General features: G+C 33.6%; 3 protein-coding genes across 5 annotated transcripts; 1 reads left to right on the plus strand and 2 right to left on the minus strand.

Moving 5' to 3' along the window:
- Window positions 1–362: 362 nt before the first annotated feature.
- Window positions 363–3,410, minus strand: LOC105951948 (zinc transporter 8). Of its 2 annotated transcripts, XM_088811623.1 has the most exons (4): window positions 2,523–3,304; window positions 1,076–1,225; window positions 664–993; window positions 363–505 (listed from the first exon to the last, which is right to left on the minus strand). In XM_088811623.1, exons 1-3 carry the CDS (start codon window positions 3,126–3,128, stop codon window positions 688–690), a joined length of 1,062 nt encoding a protein of 353 aa, XP_088667749.1. In that variant the 5' UTR covers window positions 3,129–3,304; the 3' UTR covers window positions 363–505; window positions 664–687. The 2 variants fall into 2 exon arrangements, with proteins under 2 accessions (XP_088667749.1, XP_012830888.1); XM_012975434.2 differs by lacking the exon at window positions 363–505 and having other exon boundaries at window positions 578–993; window positions 2,523–3,410.
- A 3,961-nt stretch (window positions 3,411–7,371) lies between these two features.
- Window positions 7,372–12,028, minus strand: CCT2 (phosphorylcholine cytidylyltransferase2). 2 transcript variants are annotated; one of them, XM_012975435.2, is made up of 8 exons: window positions 11,663–12,028; window positions 10,936–11,049; window positions 10,607–10,702; window positions 9,706–9,748; window positions 9,411–9,566; window positions 9,175–9,255; window positions 8,956–9,066; window positions 7,372–7,868 (listed from the first exon to the last, which is right to left on the minus strand). In XM_012975435.2, the coding sequence occupies exons 1-8, from the start codon at window positions 11,872–11,874 to the stop codon at window positions 7,710–7,712; spliced, it is 972 nt and encodes a 323-aa protein (XP_012830889.2). In that variant the 5' UTR covers window positions 11,875–12,028; the 3' UTR covers window positions 7,372–7,709. The 2 variants fall into 2 exon arrangements, with proteins under 2 accessions (XP_012830889.2, XP_012830890.2); XM_012975436.2 differs by having other exon boundaries at window positions 9,187–9,255; window positions 11,663–11,974.
- Window positions 12,029–16,947: 4,919 nt separating this feature from the next.
- On the plus strand, window positions 16,948–18,378 carry LOC148765555 (uncharacterized). The gene is made up of 2 exons (XM_088811624.1): window positions 16,948–17,977; window positions 18,080–18,378. The coding sequence occupies exon 1, from the start codon at window positions 17,073–17,075 to the stop codon at window positions 17,835–17,837; it is 765 nt and encodes a 254-aa protein (XP_088667750.1). The 5' UTR covers window positions 16,948–17,072; the 3' UTR covers window positions 17,838–17,977; window positions 18,080–18,378.
- Window positions 18,379–18,724: the final 346 nt, after the last annotated feature.

Genomic DNA, 18,724 nt, shown 5'->3' on the forward strand with positions numbered 1-18,724 from the left:
TTTCATCATTTCTACAGATATGTGTACACTTTTTGTTGAAAACCAATCTCAGACAATAAATGTTAAGTAATTAGTAACAAATGATAATGAGACATTTATTATTAATTAAGTTGATTTGGATCTTTACCGATCAAAAATCCAATTCCACACATCAATTATATTGTTTTTACTTTTTTTTCTTGATTTCGTTTTTCTATGTTTTGGTAGTCATATGCCAAAGCTTATTAGGGAAATATAGTTAATATAGTTTCCTATTGTTCTAACAACTCAACAAGAAATATTAATTGTTTGTTTAATTTACAATTAATTCCCATTCTTGATTACAACAAAAGAAAGATAACTTGATCTTGCTATACAGAAAATGACAAGGAAAAAAAAGTATAAATTAAACATCATAACTGATAGTAGATCATAAAATTCTTGAACAAAATAAATCACCGTAGAAAAAATCGAAAAAATCGAAACCGATAACAAAAAAAATGTCTCTCGAATCCCCCGAAACAAAACATTTGTCATTTCACTCCATTCTCAAATCTTAATTAGCAAGACCACAGAGATCCGAGGCTGCAACAATTAATTAAACTCAACAAATTTGTTATTAATTAATATTTCACAAGAATAAATTAAGACATAATTTGTTTTACTTTTCAAAATATAATGTGGAAAAGACTTTATATATAGAGGAAGTCAAGCCCACTTGGCTATGAGAGACATACAACCAGCACCAATTAGAAGTGACAAATTTGCCCCTAATTGTAATTTTCCATTACTTTGCATTTTCGGGCTCATAAAATCGGCAGAAAGAAGATCGACGAGCGCCATATAGATCAATATTCCGGCAGATGCTGCATTGAAAACTCCTTGTACAATCAGAGCCGTTGAGCTCGTCTCGCTGTAGATGTTTGTAATTCCGATTCCGATTGCGATTCCAACAGGGGTTGTTATGGAGAAGAATACTGCCATTATTGTTACTGCCCTTACTTTAAACCTTGCCTGTAACAAGGGTAAGAATGTAATTAGTGCTAATTAATAGATTAATTAATTAGTATTAATAAAATAAATTTAATAAAAAAACCTGAGTAATGCAGCCACCAAGACCAATGCCTTCAAAGAATTGATGAAAGGACAAAGCTGCAATTAGTGGTCTTATTGTTTTAGGGCTTTGTGAAGCTCCTAATGCAATTCCAATTATTACAGAATGTACTATGATTCCCAATTCCAACACCTGAATAAATAAATATTATTAATAATATTAAATAATTACTTAATTAATCTTCAATTAACATTGTATTTTATTTTTGATACACAAAAACAGGAAGCGACAAAATTACAATTGACTCTAGAGAAAAAAATTGATTATCTTAATAAGATTCAAGATTGTGTTGGAATTAGATATTAAATTAAACGACAGCGTTCTTCAGTTTTGAAAAAAAATAATTTATTCAAAGTCAACATCTTCTTTATTGACTTCTTAATTTTTTTTTTCAAAAAAAATAAATAAATAAACAATAATTAGTTTAACAATGGCTAAAATAATGGAGACCTTCAACCTATCACTAAATTAAAAATACTTTAATAATAAGGATAAATTATATATAAGGTGAAATTACGAAAAAAATCCTTCTTGTTTGTATAATTACAGTCACCCCTCCGGTATTTACTGTCCTACGAAAAAACCCTTTAAGCTGGTAAATTGTCCTTAGGTTCGATTCGGTCGGTTTACCAACCGGATGAATACCCAATGTAAATCTGACAGTATAATGGTGAACGTGTAGGGGTGGTAAACGAGCCGAGCCGGCTCGTGAGCTCGACGAACCGGCTCGTAAAAAGCTCGAACTCGGACTCGAGGTTTTCGAGCTCGAGCTCGAGCTCGCGAGCTCGAGCTTTCTGACGAGCCGAGCTCGAGCCCGATTTTAGTTGTTCATCAGCTCGCGAGCCGGATTTATTAATATTTTTTTATTTTTTTTATTTTTTTTATTTTTTATATGTTATTTTTATTTAAAAATGTATAATAGAAATAAATACAAATATTAAAAAATATATAATCACAATTTTGTGTTTATTTTGTAATTTTTTAAAATATTTTTTAATAATAAAATAATAATAAACAATAATAAAATAATAATAAAATAATATTTAAAAAAAGAAAAAAAAAAAAAAAAAAAAAGGGATTGGGCTCGAGCTCGAGCTCGACAAAATTAACACGAGCTCGAGCTCGAGCCAGAAAAAGAAGAACTCGACGAGCTCGAGCTCGACAAAATAAACTCGAGCTCGAGCTCGAGCCAGCCAAAAAAGGCGAGCTCGGCTCGTTCACACCCCTATGAACGTGTAAAAAAATACATAATTGAAGGATAACTGTAATTACGCAAACAAGAAATGTTTTTTTTCATAATTTAACTTTAAGTCAAGGGGTGACTGTAATTTGTCCTTAATAATTTGTCCTTAATAATAATAATATTAATAATAATAAAACTCTTAAATACACAAGCATAATAAATAAATAAATAAATAATAATAATTACCTGAGAAATGACACGGTGGCGAAGGAGTTCAGTCTCGCCGGAATCCGATTGCAAAGAAACCGACCCGTGTGCATGCCCATGAGTGGCATGCGTGTGCACCGGAACAACCGCCGCCCCTCCCTCTTCATCTCTGGCTCCGCCGCCCTCCACCGCCTTCACCCCCGACCGCCGCCGGTAGTACGATGTTGCGTACGTGTCAACCATCAGCGTCCCAATAGCGGAGACCATGGCGATAAACCCGGTGAACGGAAAATCCCCCCACGGGCTCGCCGGAATACACGGCGAAGTCAAACTCTCGAATGCATCCGGCAACACGTGTATGAACCCCGTCGACAGAATCACGCCGGCGGCGAACGCCTTTATCACGAAGAAGAAATTCCTCTCCGGACTCAGCGCCGGAACCCTCCTCCCGACCACCGGCAGCATCACCCCGACGGCGCTCGCCACCAGGATGGCGGCGATCGCCCCCACCTTGTACTTGAGCGCCAGGCTCTTGCTCTCGCCGCCGTCCTCCTCCGCCTCGCACGTGCAGTCTCCGAGCACCGCCGCCGGGAGAAGAACCACGGCGGCGGCCCAAATTAACAGATTCTTAATCGGAAATGACATTTCCAGTGATCGATCAATCGACTAATACAAAATTAAATAATAAAATTTGAATTAAAAAAAAAATGTTTAATTTGTTTTGATTTTGGATATTTGGGTAAGTGTGAGTAGCTATTTATACGGATCGGGGAGAAACTTAATGACAACATTAGTGAAGAAGAGATTACGGTAATTATTAATTAAGTCAAATAATTAAAATTAAGTGTTTGAAGAATGTCGACATATGTACTTACTAGTAGACTTTCAGTTCTGGACGAAATTAATTTATTAATTAATTTATAGTACGAATTTGAATTAAATTATTTTTAATTATTTTTGTTGAGAGGTAAGTCAAAATGTCAAATATAATAATGTCGATATCACGTGCTTGGTCTTCATTCTGCTAAAGCGCGTGACGCTGTTTCCAAGGGGGGGAATTGTTTTTTAGTACACGTTTGTTTTTTATGTAAATAAATAATTGCACTTTTGGCATATTAGGTAACATTAATTTATTTATTTTTTGATTTTTTTTTTTCATACTAAGGAATCTGCAGTTAATTATATAGGTGTTTGTACGGTACGGTCATATGTTGTAATTGAAACGAGTAATCCAATTTTGCATTTTAACAATTTGGATTTCAGCATTCACAATCCTCAATTTGATCGTATCCCTATTTCTCTGTTTCGACTGTAAACGTGATTTTGACTATTTTTATTTATTTTGATTTGACGAAACCTAAAGCATGGAATTTGTAGTTCTTTGAGTTAGTTTCTTAATCTCACTTGAATCATCAAGATTCGATGTCGGGTGAGGAAGATATCGATGAATCAGTGAACACAATTTTGATGTTTTAAGTTATGAAAAATTCAAAATATAACTCATTCACGCATATAACTTTATCACTCCACATCCAATATATCTGATTTAAATTGGATTAAATAGCTAACTCAAAAGACTACAGTTTTTATATTTTGAATTTAACCAAAATCAAACTAATAAATTAAATCACGCTCGAGTTCAAAACAATGTTGATAAAATTAAAACGACATTTAATATTTCAGCTAAAACAACACAAATTAAGCATTTCATTTGGATGGGTCCGATTAATGGGTTTGTGGTCCAATACTATAGAATGAGATCAATCAAACAAATATATGTTCTCAAAAGACTTAAATTTACATTACAATTGAAATTAATCTTATATATAAAAGAAAGAAACGTTGGGCAACCCTAAAAACTCTAATGATATTTCTGTAATTAAATTTTTTTTTTCTCTACTAATTTCTAACTATAATTTTTAACAATTATCAAAATTGAAACTAAATCCCGAAGAATCCCATCTATGGTACTTTTGTAATTATTTATTTATAATATTTTTCGTCTACTAATTTTTTAACTATAATTTTCAACTATTATCAATTTCCTATTTTTCATCACTATGTTTCAAATCTTAAGAGTTAAAGATAGAAATTCGATTCGATTTTTAATCTATATATTTGTTATAAATCTTAATATTTCAGATTTTAAGAAAATAATAATATTATATAAAATATGAATTATACTACATTATTAAATTTTACTATGTTAGTATACTCTATTTTCTTATCGTATATTAAATTGATTATTTTTTTTCACTTTTGAATAATATCCCGTGCATTGCGGTTGAAAAAAATGCTAGTTTAATTATAAAGGTAATTAAATTTGATGTATATTTAATCACGTCAACTCGCCTACCCAACTTTTTTCCATCATTTATGTCAATTAATTCATTCTAATTCAGTCAGTTTATCAAACAGAGTGCTTTAATTATATTTACCAATAAGAAAATGTATTCAATTAAATACAGAAATTGACAAGTCAGAGGTCTTGCATATTTGTTTTTTTTTTTTTTTTTTTCTTTCTATGGCCTAAATCAACCTTAGGACTAAATGTCACAAATTTCCTCTTGATTGGGAAAATTTTCCTTACTAAATTAAATATGTTAACTACTCATGGGACCATATACAAGTGGCAAAAATCAAAATAAATAAATAAATAAAATTAGAAGATATAGACGAGTGAAATTGCTTTGTCATTGTCAATTTGTCATAGATGCTATTTAGCTGAACTTATAAGTTGTTAAAAATATCTCATAAGATATAGAAGAGATTATAAATCTTTCTAATGTGTCTGGTAATTTTTTAAAAAATATTTAAAAACTCAAAAAATCATTTAACGGAGAGCTTATAGTATTCTTTTTTTTTTTTAATACGTATGCCCCATATTTTTTTAAGATTTAAAAAACAGTAAAAAGAATAAAACTTAACCGTTTATCAATCTTAAAATAACTTATCAGATATAAAAATTTATCATTTATTTAAAATAAGCTTATCAAGTTGATTTTTAGTATAACAAAATAAATCAAAAAGAAGTTGTCAAATTTTTTTTGAAAAACTTTAGATTTTGCCTACTTTTTGTGATAGATAAACATGAGCATCAACTTACTTTTACAGGGAAAAATACAGTTTTAACCCCTAAAGTTTGCAATAATTCTACATTTGGTTCCTCAAGTTTTTAAAAAACTCATTTGGTCTCTCATGTTTCAATATTTAACACTTTTAGCCGTTGTTATCAATTTAAATTTAGTCTGTCAGTTAAGGCAGTGATTGTCACACATTTGATTCCGTTTGTTTCTGCGAAAAATTGATGGAAATAACTAAAGCGTAATATTTTTTTTTAAATTAGAGACCAAATATGAAATCGATACAAATGTGAGGGATTAAAACTGTATTTTTCATGACTTTTATAATACAATGCAAGATTCCCTTAATTCTTGTTCCAATGAAATAAGGTAGGATTGATATTAGAGTCAAAGTCAACATATGTAGCTAAAAAAGATGACAAGGGGAACAGCAAAAGTCTCTTTTGCCAAAAACAAAAAAATAATAATAATAATAATAAAAATAAAAAATAAAAATAAAGAAAGAAAAATGGGACCAAAGGGTTCACTAAACCGTAGAAAATGAATTCGAATCTTCTCAAAGACTTTGAATTGGGAATTATTGATGTGACCATAGGCCAATCCCACACCACTCCTTTGGTACTTGTGACATGATTACTATATCTCACATTAATTTATTTTATTATTATTGTTTTACAATGTTTTAACTGAATCAAAGTTTTTTTTAATGAATCTTATTGTCTCGAATTGGAAAATTTATTCAATATGATCGATCTTTGACCGTAATCGAATCATATTCTCGAAAGTTACAAAATATAAAAGTTGTAGATCGTTTGCTGTTAATGTAAATTGAATTAGCGTAATCGCAGTTCATGCGAGAAAGCTCTGATTATATATAGAAAGCTCTAATATGCATGAAATTTGCAAGGGAGTAGTAGAGTTTCATATTTTTAAGATTGGGGAGTTAGAAAAAAATTGAGGGTAATTTAGCCAATAAATTGAAGGTTTTTGCTTTGCCTAATTATAGTTCATTCATCATTGGTAGCAACTTTTACCTAATAATAATTCCTTTCTTTTTGCTTTTCTCTTGGCTTATTGAGAAAGGCATCAATTCTCAATGCTTTGAACACATTCTCCGTTTTTTGTCCTGTACTTGTTTATAGACTCATTATTTTATGTGTTTGGTTGAGAAGATAAGATTAATCAACATAAAATTAAATTATTTAATGAAACTCAATTGTATTATTGGACTTTGGACTGTCCAACGAAAATATGGCTACAAGGCTGAATAAGCCGTAATAACATAATATTTGCGGGTACACCCAACAAGTTATTGGGGATACCAATAATGGCTAGATAATCTCCTCAACGAGACGAGGCTTTCGTGTATTTGACTAATCTTTTATGTACCTTTACGTATGTGTGCATACTTGATTGGAGATAAATCACGACAACGCTCGTTTGAGCTCGATTCATTAGCTAATGGATCAAAGATGAATAGACATCTTCATTCCATTTAATACAAATTCGATCTCGACTCAAATACAATTAAGAATGTACAAAAAACAAAAAAAAAATCATAGTCGCTGGAGCGCAACCGGTATTCGTTTTGGTTTGAACCTTGCTCGAGCTCAATTCAATTGCAATTTTCAAGTGTCGATAAAGGTTCGAACAAGCACATAAACAATCATTTGTTGGCTTCAACAAGATTCTTTTACCCCCCTATGCATAAGAACAAATTTGATGAATAATCAAGTTTGCGGCACGTAACGAAAACAAGAAACCTTTTCCTCAGAAATTTCGGCGTGACTAACAAGCACAAAGAGTCCCCCATAAAGCAAGTCTTTATTTCTCACAAATATGAAATATATAGATTTTTGCTGTAATTAAACAATACATGTCCATCTATTGCTGCTCTAACTGCCAGTAAAAACTACTTGACGACAATTAAAACCAAACGAAAAACCCAAAAAAAAAAAAGAAGAATAAAAGAAGCAACGAAATCGAAAGCACCAAACCAAAGCTTAGCAAGTGATGGACAGTAACACGAAACAAACAAAATAATTTACTAGCTATTCTACAATACCTTTCGTACACAAACCGAGGGTAGAAACACGAGCCGCCATAGTACAACTGTTAATGGCTTAATATATAGACAGGAAAGTTATTTCTCGTCACTGTCGTAGTATTCATCGTCATCGTAGTATTCATCCCCACTTTCGTAATAATACTCTTCATCGTCACTGTCATTGCCATTTCCCAGCAAGTCTCTCCCCTGTTGTCCTCTTAAACGCTCTTGAATTGTATCCCTAATGGCTGTCCCCTGATGAAAAAGAAACACGGAAAATAAGAAACGGGGCTTCCGACAATAAATTACTCTTTACAAAACCATAACTATCTTTATCAAAATACCCTTAGTACTCGAGGAATATAATAGTCTCTAATTATATAAAATAAAATAAACACACAACAATTAATATACAAAGGCTGTTACTTCTTTTTCCAGATCCAAGAGAACCAACAACGTCTATTTTCTTGATGAACGAAACCCGACTTTATCAATTGAGTTCGATATACATCCAACAAAAGTTTGTCAAGAAATCAGTCAACTGAAAATTCAATGCAAAATTGAAATATGAAACCGAGTTTTCAACCTAAAATGGTATACCAACACAGTTTTATATGTTACAAACTTCACTTTTGATTCGGAAATCATACAAAAAAATCATCGGACAACCATTGACGGTAACTCCATAATGCATACTACTAATCCAGTGCTTTCCCTTTTTCTTTTTGTATGTGTATCTGTTTTCCGATGATTTTATACAAGATGAATTGTGGGCTATATTTATACGAGTACAAGTAGAGAGTGAAGGAATGAGAGAGGGATTGCTGCACAAAACCAAAACAGATCCCCATAAGAGATTTAGCTTTGCATACAGCTACTGGTGGTGGTCAGCGGCAGCAGTTGAGGGTCAATTGTGATGGATGCGACGATGAGGGAAATGCGTATTTTAAATGGTAACTGATTAACTAAGAAAACGGTGATTTCCTTTTCATTCATTGAGGGTGATTCTGGAACTTGGGATTTCGTATAGATTTTTTTGTTTATTTATTTATTTTGGGTCTTAAGAGGAGTATGGTCTATTCAGTTAAGTAATTTAAGGTCTTTATTAATTAAATAACTGTCTTATATGATGTTTGGTTAGTGCATAACTTCCCGGGCCGACCCGCAATCATGAAAAAACAAACTCTTATCTTGGTTTGTATGTTGGATATCCCCTAGTCCAATTATACAATTGGGTTCTAGTAAGATTGTATAATCTTATATTGGCTAATCTAAGGTATGAACCTAAAAAGTCTAACACAGTCAACAAGGCGAAAAATATCCAAGCCCACAGTCTGCTTACCATTTTATGACAACCTTCTTCAAACATCTCAAGAAATCCAGCAACCCAGCGATCAGCATTTTCGACCCACATATTGTGATGAATGCTAGCTGTTTTTGCAACAGTTTGTATCTGAAGACAAGGATTTAAGAGTAAATTCATGCAGCGAAATTGGATTACTGATTTTTCATTTTTTTTTTTTAAGGGTTAAGTCCATATTTTCATCACAAGAAACTGTACCTTCTCCCCCACCTTTTCTTGATGCTCCTTGACTTTCTCTTGCAGCTTCTTCAGTCTCATATTTACCCTTAGGCGCTTTTCCTGACGATGTGAAAACAATTATTAAATCACCAACCTTACTAAGAACATAAGACTCTCTATAATGTTCTAGTTGCTATACCCAAAACAACGGACGAAGTAACATACAAAGGAACCAATTCATGAAAGAGCAAATTTTGTTTTTTTGAAAATCATACCTTAACATAGCTAAGGTTAAGCTCCTTTCTTGAATATCCACGATCCAAATTACGCATTACGTATTGGTTATAGTCCTTTACTATCCTCATGATGATGTCAGACGTTGAAATTCCATCAGTCCTCTTAGTCTCTTTAAATCTTCCCACAGCTTTGACCTGGATTAAAAGTTGGTAACCTATAATAATCAATTTGAAGTGCCACAAACGTACGAGACGAAAGGGCCCAGACTAACAGGACAAAAGACATAAAAGAAAATTATCAGAAAGAGATTTTAAGATAGAATCCTAGGCTTACAAATTCATAAACATCGTTTCCAGCTCCACTTGTATCAGCATAACTGCAATATAAGGTTTATGTGCCCCCGGTAAGGGTGTAAAATATAGAGTTTTGGGAATTTAAACAGCATATTTTTATATTTAAGACTACTTGCTCGGTCCACAAAACACCAAAACAAGGGGATACAAGGCCATCCCTTTACATCTTCAAACCTAATTTGGCTTCCGGGTTACTAATAATCTGTTTCAGTTTTCTTTTGTGGATCGACAATTACATTGCTATTCTAACATTTCTAAACCAAAAAAATCATTAGCACCATGTTGATAATCGACACTTAATACGCTTAATGAATTAGTGAATCTAAGATTTTGAGAGGTTAAACCTATCATTCTATTAATGAAAAGAAGTGGGGTCTATTGACTTCTTTTTTTTCTTTTATGGTTACGTAATCCAGAAACGGGTTACTATAAATCAGGGTTGATCAAATCCAAGATCTACTTTCCATTGTGTTAATATGATTCAACAACTCTTACAAAAATTCTGTCGGATAAATTTTGAGAGGTAGAGAGTGCCAGAAATTAAAAAAAATGGCATTCTCGTTCTCTTCTTTCTAAAGAACCATGCTAATCGGGATATGCAGTCTAAGATGTCCATTATGGCTGGTCATATATACATAGGAAAATGCTCAAATGTTTCAGCTTTAACGGTTAATAAATAGACTCCGCTTCTTTTCATTGGGATGGTCATACTAACTTAGGAAAATGCTCAAATGCTAATTGTTATGTGCAGGAACTGCCAAGTATCTTTCCAATTTTAAAGGTCAACACTATAACAACTTCTATTATCTTTTTACCACCTCCATGGACCTAATCAAAAAAAATTGTTGTAAGAGAAATATTTATGGATAGAGAAATATTACGGAAGCGAATCATGAGCAACAAAATCTATCCGGTGCGTGTCCAGGAACTCTTGATTAATTACCCATGGGGCATCAGGAATAACCTCGTCAACCCACCTGCCAAAGGAAAGAAGCTCGATGTCAAGTTCTTCAATCCATCCACCCCTCTTACGAAAATCAGATTACTTCAAAATTTTCATAAATAATATAAAACCCAGTAAACTTAATCTAATTCAACATCAAGAAAAGATGAACATGCAGAAAGTGTGGCTAAACTGCATCTGCCTACAATGAACGAACAAAACAAACGAAAAATGCAAACAGAAAGAGTATAAGTAATGGAGACAAACTTGCAATGGCGAAGGGATTCATAACGCTCCGATTCAGTCATAACGGTCTTGCCCTTGAACTTGTGAGTGACCTCATCATTGCAGCAGCCGACGAGCAAGTACGTATTGGGGAACCTACATAGATATGCGGCATCAGGTATCACAACATCAGCAAATATTTACTATTAGAACACCGAGAACGAAAACGATTCCAAATTCCGAAAAAACAAAATAAACCCATGAATCCAGAGATATTTGCAAACCGGTTCAAATCAACCCATAATTTCATATAGGAAAATCAAATTCATTTACATTGTTACTGAAAAAGAATGAAATCAAAGGCCCAACTGAAACATGATATTTAAGACTCCCATAACAATCTAATCTAAACAATAACATATATAAAACACCCGGCGAACGAAATTATTACACTAGGAAAGTGGAAACAAAACGGAATAAATTCAGAAGAATCAAAATAAAAACGAAAATTCAGCTCCCCTATCAAGGGTGATCTCAATTCTCAAGGACAGAAAATACAACAAAACGAAAAAAAAATTGATACATATTCGATTCAGAAACAGGGGTAACACCACAGGAACATAAAATCAAACATCTCGTAAACAATAAACAAAATTTCAATTGCACGCCGTATTTCATAGCAGGGAAAAGAAAAAACAGAAAACAAGCACGAATTAAAATTAAAAAAAAATTGAAAAATAAAATCCGAAAAACAGATCATGAAACGTACGATTTTTTGGCTTGCTCGAGGGATCGAGCGTGGCCGAAATGGAAGAGATCGTAGATCCCATCGGCGTAAACACGAACCGGGCGGTCGGACGAGGAAGGACTGTCGCGGGAGTTACAAACGAGGTCGGTTTTACCGCCGTCGGCGGAGGTCTGTCTGTGATCCGGCGGTGGTGTGGCCGCGCCACCGTTCTCGCCTATCGCTACCATGGCCATTCGCTCTCTCTCTTTGTTTGTTTTCTGCAATTATTTTCTCTATGCTTTGATAACAAAAGAAAAACGGAATATTCCCTATTTCTTGTTATTATTTAATATTAACTAATTAATATATGACGAAAGAGTTGTATTAATAAATAATATTCACTCAAATACTTATTCAAATATTGATTTTGTTTATTTATTTACTTAGTAAAATATTAATATTAATTAATCCACTGTCCGGATTTGGGGGGTCTTTTTTTAGAGTTCTCAGAAATTAGCAAATGAAATTACTAATTAAAAAAAAAGGTGATTATTTTACCAAGATACTAATAATTTTCAGTTATTGTTCAATTACTAATATAACCTTGTCTTTTAATTAATGATAGTATTTATTATTTGTCACTATTATTTAGATTTTTTATGGACTAGTGTGCCTAGCCGACATCGGACCGTGTGCAATAGGTAATTTGTGTTCGAATTTTAAATTAGTGGTGGCTCATTTTTTATTGTTTTTGTTTTATCTAAAGTCAATCAATTAATGTTCTTTTTTTTTGTTGGTTTCGAATGTAATTTGAATGAAATAAATATGAAATTAGAACAATGCTATATATTCTCAAAATTATTAAAGCAAAAGCATAGTCCTCCAAGGGACTACGTAGGGGTGTAAACGAGCCGAGCTCGAGTTCGCTACAACTATGTAAGGCACGAGCTCGAGCTCGAACTCGACGAGTCTATAATTTTCAGCTCAAGCTCGAGCTTATTGTGTTTCTAAGGAGCTCGAGCTCGGCACAACCAAATTTTCATTCAATTAGAAAATTACCATTATTCTTTTTTTTTATTATTATTAATATCCATTATTATATATTATTAATATGTATTAAAAAAATAAAAATAAAAGGTAAAGCTCGCGAGCTGTCGAACAACTGAAATGAAGCTCGAGCTCGGCTCGTCCAAAAGCTCGGGCTCGTTAGCTCGAGCTCGAGCTCGATTTTTCGAGCTCAAGTACGAGCTTTTTTCGAGCAAGTCCGAAAGCTCGCGAGCCAGCTCGACTCATTTACACCCCTAGGATTGCGTAGTGATTGGAGTAAGTGAGCTTGGGTCAATTGATTTAAGTCTGAATCCCCTTATTAACGGTCGTTGAGTGGAGCTCGTCACACATCGTTAACCTAGTATAATTTACGTATATCATATAGTTTGCAAACTATAGTCCTAAAGTATAGATTATCCAGACTATTATACGAAATTGTAGATTTATATAGGTTTACCAAGTGCATCTATATGGTTGGTTGGTTCGAGTTCCTTCATTATCAAAATAAAATTATTAAAGAAAAAAACTAATAAGCACGTGTATAGTGGTACATCTAATTATATTATGTAATAAAAATTCAAAATATATTAATTAATATCATATTTATATGGGTAATCCCTGAGATAAGGTTAAATTATGAAAAACAATCCACCGTGTTTGCGTATTACAACTACCCTTCAACTATGAATCTTTTTACACGTCCACCCGTACGGTATCAAATTTAGTGGAATATTCTTCAAGTTGTACCCCTTTAACGACATTCGAACTCCCCATTTTGATACAAAATGATCAAAAAATGTGTCTCTCGACTTGTAAATATTAGATTACGGCGCATCTGAATCTGCATTTTTGCATAAAACGAGTACAAACTAAAGAACATTCCACATAATCTAGAATATTATGTTGAACTTGACATCGTAAGGGTGGACGTTTAAGAAAATTTATAGCTAAGGGTAATTCTAATTAGGAGTGTACCCACATTATGTCTTTTTGGGGGGATCAATTAGTTTATGTACTTTAGCCCCAAAGTTAAAATTTTATACACTTTTATCACATAAAAATATTTCTAGCCCCCAACCCAAAACATCATTGGTCCACCCCTGGTTGTAATTACCCAAACAAAAAGTTTTTTTTCGTAATTTAATATTAAGTGATGATAATTTAAACTAGGGGTAATATGCTAGAAGTCTCTCGTACGAAACCTAATTTGAACTAAATGACAAATTTAAATCCAATTTTTTAATTAAATCCTTAGATTGAAATAATATATGACCCACATCCTTAATTTTTTTTAATTCCTATCTTACCCTTACACCCTAAATCTTATAACCCACATATTCACGTTTCTTCTCAGATTTATTTTTCCTCTTTATTCTTCTTTTCTCTCGTTCTTTCTGTCTCGCTCTCTCTCTCTCTGGCTTTCTCTATCTCGCTTTCTCTTTTATTTCTCTCAATCTCAAGATATCTCTCTCGCCACACTCCTTTCCATGATTTGAGAGGGGATGGTGGTTGTGATGATGGAATCGACATGGTGTTGGAGGCGGTGGCACGGGGGGAGGGATGGTGATGGCAGCGGCGACGGCGGCTCTAAGGGCGGCGGCGACGGTGGCTCTGGGGGCAGCGGCGTTGGTCATGAGGGCGGTGGCGGGGGGCGGCACTCAAGGACGGGGGAGGGTGTAGGTGGTGCTCGACGTTGTGGGGGTAATGGCAGCGTGGGTGGGCCGGAGTTTCGTGGCATCTTTAGCGGCGTGGTAATGTCGGCGTCACAGATCTAGGGTTTGGTGGAGGAGATCTACGATTTGGCGAGGCAGATCTAAGGGTGATGGTTATGGTGGATGTGGCCTTTGGGGATGGTGGTATGAGGTTAGATCGATGGTGGCCGGTGGGAGGCGATTGCATCAATCTAGGGTTTTTTGACCGCACTAGGATTTTGGTTGACGGCTAGGGTTGGTGAATAATAATTGGCGGCGGCTGTGATTTCTTTGCTGCTAGGGTTTGCCGATGGGTGGGATTGTGTTTTGATGCTAGGGTTTGGAATATTACGCCGTAGTAAACCATAGTATACCGTAGGTCCGTAGTAAATCATAGTACACAGTAGTAAACTATAGTTCACCGTAAACCATAGTACATCGTAGTATCTATATATAATATAAAAAGAGGATCTATGCCCTCAATGATTGACATGTGGCAAATGATGATGTCATTTATCAAAATTGCTTAGTTGGAGTTCAATTGATGAGGTGGATTCTTCAATTGATTATGTGACATTTTTATTTAGGTATGTTTTTAAGTTCTTTCATATTTCACATTTACACAATCATTTAATAATTACCACATATTTAAATATAATATTTCAAGAATTTAATAACCTATATATCATTTCTAAAAATAATATATTTTTTATAATTTTAATTTTCTAAACTATATTTTTCGCATGTTTTTTTTTTAAATTCAGAACACTCAATTTGTTAACGAGTATTCGATTTTTTATATCATATTTTACACACTATTTTTTTATAGCGAAATAATCATAATTATATTTATTTATTTATACACGGTTAAGTAATTGTTTTTATCTCACGTTTAAATTTAATTTTTCGAAATATATTTTTCGAATGTCTTTTTTTTTTAAATAGAACAGTCATTTTTTTATAATATATATTTTCGAATTTAGTTTTTTTAATAATAATATTCAAAAATAATAATAATAATACTAATAATTATTATTTTTACAAATCATTAATAATTCAAATGAATATACCAATAAATTAATTAATCACCATACATGGATTTTTTTTTGTTTAAATATTTGGCCAACTTAATGTATATGTGTTAATTTAATTTTATAAATATTGATAACTAAACAACATTTAAATTTTGAAATTTAATTTCGGATTTCAAATTTTGAATTTCAAATGTTTTTTTTTTACTATAAATTGTCAATCAACCCCAATTTTATGTCATATAATTTGATTTCTTGCCTATTTAAGTTGATTGGTTTTAATTCATATGGTTAATTCATGGAAAATATCTAATCAACAATAATTGGTTAAGATTATAACATTAAATGTGTATTTCCATAATAACTTACTATTTACTTTTTTATTATATAAAACACAAGTATAAATACCCCTCATTCCAATCCATTTCACTCACTCATACTCTCCACCCGAATTTTACACTCACATAAAAAATAAAAAAATAAAAATCATGCCCGAAATGGCTGCAAAGAGGAAATATTGTATTTTTTTGTAATTTTTGTTGGTCATATATTCATAGTTTTACATGTTCTTTATTGGGGCAAATACTGATAAATCCCTAAACCCAAACATAAAGTGCGGGTCAGTCCCCAACAACATTTTTTAAGCATATTGGACCCTAAATCAAACATAAATATGCACTTAACTCCCTAACTGGTGTGCAAAGACCGAAAAACCCTTCACTTTATTTTGAAATTACCTGCAAATTCTGACTGCAAATTCTGACACAACTTTTCACCTACTTCACGCGCCGGTTGAGAATCACGCTCCATACCTTTCAACTATCCGTTGTCATTCAATTTTCGAACCATTTCCTCAGCGGTTTCTTGCAGTTTTTCTTCGTGCAGCGATTCTTCAGGTTTTTCGGTTTTTGTTTGCTTGTATAAACAAGGCGGAAAGTAGACAGGAAACTAAAGTAATAATATTCGAAGTAGAAGAATGGTGAAGACAAACAAGGGGAAGGAGAAGCAAGGTTTTTTTTTTTTTTTTTCAGGAATCGATAATGAAATTTGTTGTTGTTTTTTGTTGCTGTTAGCAAAAAACAAACTGCATGTTCTCATATTGAATGATTTTGAACATTTCCAGTAGTGGGTAGTATCCAACGGCGAGATTGGGGTTTTCTGAAATAAAAAAATCGAACAACTGGTTCCAATAAAATGTTGTTTTCTTGTTTATGGTTGCAAAAAATTGTTCATTTTCTGTGGAATTGCATGATTTTGAACACTTTCGCTCTTGGGTATCATTCGTCTGAAATATTAGTATTTTCCCAAATCACTTTTTGTCATAACAAGGGTTTGATTTTGGGCATTAGATGTGTTTAAATAATATAAGTCTTACTACACAACGGTAGTGCTATTGTAGTTAGAAGGTATAAAAAAAGGTAATGGCAGTTCTTCTGATGTAATTAAATAGTATATGTCGTATTGCCCAACAATATAAGTACTGTAGGTGTATGGTATTGATACAATATAGTGACGGTATAATTACAATACCTACATAGTACCATTGTTATTTTACAATTGTATTTTTTCTGATTATTGTTTTTCCTTTATAATCGTAATACACTTGCAGATGATGACGCCCAACAAGCATGCAGGTGCTCTCCTAGCGCCTTCAAAGAACAAATGGACATAATTAAACCTATGATGACGGCCAGACACTATGCTGCATTGGAGGAAAATCCTTTCGGGCATTTCTTAAACATGCCTAAGATATACCATAGTTTCTTAAAGGTGTCTGTTCTGTTGAAGAGGACATACAACGTGGAGACACGTACGTTCTGGTTTGGAGGTAAAACTATCCCTGTCGTCTTTGATCCTAGGGAGTTCTGCATCATGATGGGACTACAGTTTAAGGGGATACCCATCGATAAAAACCTGGAAATAGAAACTCCTTTCATTAGACGTGTTTTTGGGGGTAAATTGACCCAAGTAAAGCGTCATCAAATTGCTGAAAAATTGGAAGAGTATGCTGTTAGGACCGACCAACAATCAATTGAGGATTTTTGTAGGTTGTACATTATTTTCGCTTGCAATACTTTCTTATTGCCAAAGGGCAACTTTCAACTGCCGAGGTACGTTTATCCACATGTTGACAAATTAGAGCGCGTAGGAGATTTTGCGTGGGGAAAATTGGTGTATGATGTGCTCATTGAAAATATTGAGGCACACTTGGCTGGGGCAGGAGGGTATTTTGATGGTTGCACCATTGGGTTGTTGGCATGGGTGAGTGAAAGGATCACTTCTCTGGGATTCGCAACAAGCGTTTTCGAATACCCAAGATTTTTTCGATGGTCCGACTCTAAAATACCAGCCGACGAACGTCAGGCTAAACATCTTTTTAGAGAACTCACACCAGACAAGGTAACAATTTTGATTTATGCATTTTCATTGTGTTATTTGCTTACGTAATAAACTAATGCACAATTTGTCTATATGTTTATTAGGTGATATCATTCTCCGTGCACAAAGAAGAGAGAAAGTTTTTGGTTTCACCTGTGGAAGAACTATCTGGTCATGTGGAGGTCGGTGGAAAAGTCGAAGTCAGGCGTGTAAGTGAAGAGTACTATTAATGAGATGGACATGTCCCATTTGTAAACCAACGTGATGTTGTTGTATTACACTAATCATTGTTTATTTTATGTGAACTGCAGCAGCATTTTGGAAATGCACAACAAGTGAAGAGGAAGAATGTGAGATTGGAAGAGACAGAGGGGAAGAAGAAGAGAAGAAGAGCTCTTATTTTTGAAGAGGAAGAGGAAGAGGAAGAGGAGCAAGATGAAGGGAAAAAAGAAGTGGAGGAGGAAGATAAATTTTTTAATGCTGTTGAAGAACTTGGAGATGAGGAAAAAAAAGAGAAAGAAGGAGAACAACAAGAAGAAGATGAAGAAGAAACCTTGATAAAAGTACTGAACATGGAGAGGGAGAGAAGGTCGAAGGCAAGAGAAGACAATCGAAGAAGAAAGAGTCGAGGACAAGAAATCAGCGTAGTCTCTGCTAAACTGCCCACAACAGTAATTATTCCTTATAATTTAATAATAACTATTATTATTATTATTATTATTATTATTGTTATTACTATTATCACTAATGATTCTTTTGGATATAGGTTGTCGTAGATAATTCTACGTACCAGGGGAGAACAGACTATGTATGCCGAGATGAGCTTACTGATGTAGAGAGGGCAGTACTTGATGGGTACCTCGTTGATGTTGATTTGAGGTAAAATCACTAACTTACTGAACATTTGGTATATAATAACTTCTTATGTAGTATCGGCGTACTTAACAAATAGTGCA

Source organism: Erythranthe guttata, chromosome 13 (assembly GCF_056151865.1).
Source record: "Erythranthe guttata isolate IM_541 chromosome 13, IM_541, whole genome shotgun sequence".
NCBI classification, from domain to species: domain Eukaryota; kingdom Viridiplantae; phylum Streptophyta; class Magnoliopsida; order Lamiales; family Phrymaceae; genus Erythranthe; species Erythranthe guttata.

Coding starts and splice junctions, on each gene's coding strand:
- LOC105951948 (XM_088811623.1), bottom strand. CDS start 3,128: ATGTCATTTCCGATTAAGAATCTGTTAATTTGGGCCGCCGCCGTGGTT. Junction 1,226..2,522: donor GCCACCGTGTCATTTCTCAG/GTAATTATTATT, acceptor TTATTTATTCAG/GTGTTGGAATTGGGAATCAT. Junction 994..1,075: donor TTGGTGGCTGCATTACTCAG/GTTTTTTTATTA, acceptor CCCTTGTTACAG/GCAAGGTTTAAAGTAAGGGC.
- CCT2 (XM_012975435.2), bottom strand. CDS start 11,874: ATGGCCATGGTAGCGATAGGCGAGAACGGTGGCGCGGCCACACCACCG. Junction 11,050..11,662: donor CTCGAGCAAGCCAAAAAATC/GTACGTTTCATG, acceptor ATATCTATGTAG/GTTCCCCAATACGTACTTGC. Junction 9,067..9,174: donor AAGAAAAGGTGGGGGAGAAG/GTACAGTTTCTT, acceptor CCTTGTCTTCAG/ATACAAACTGTTGCAAAAAC.
- LOC148765555 (XM_088811624.1), top strand. CDS start 17,073: ATGACGGCCAGACACTATGCTGCATTGGAGGAAAATCCTTTCGGGCAT.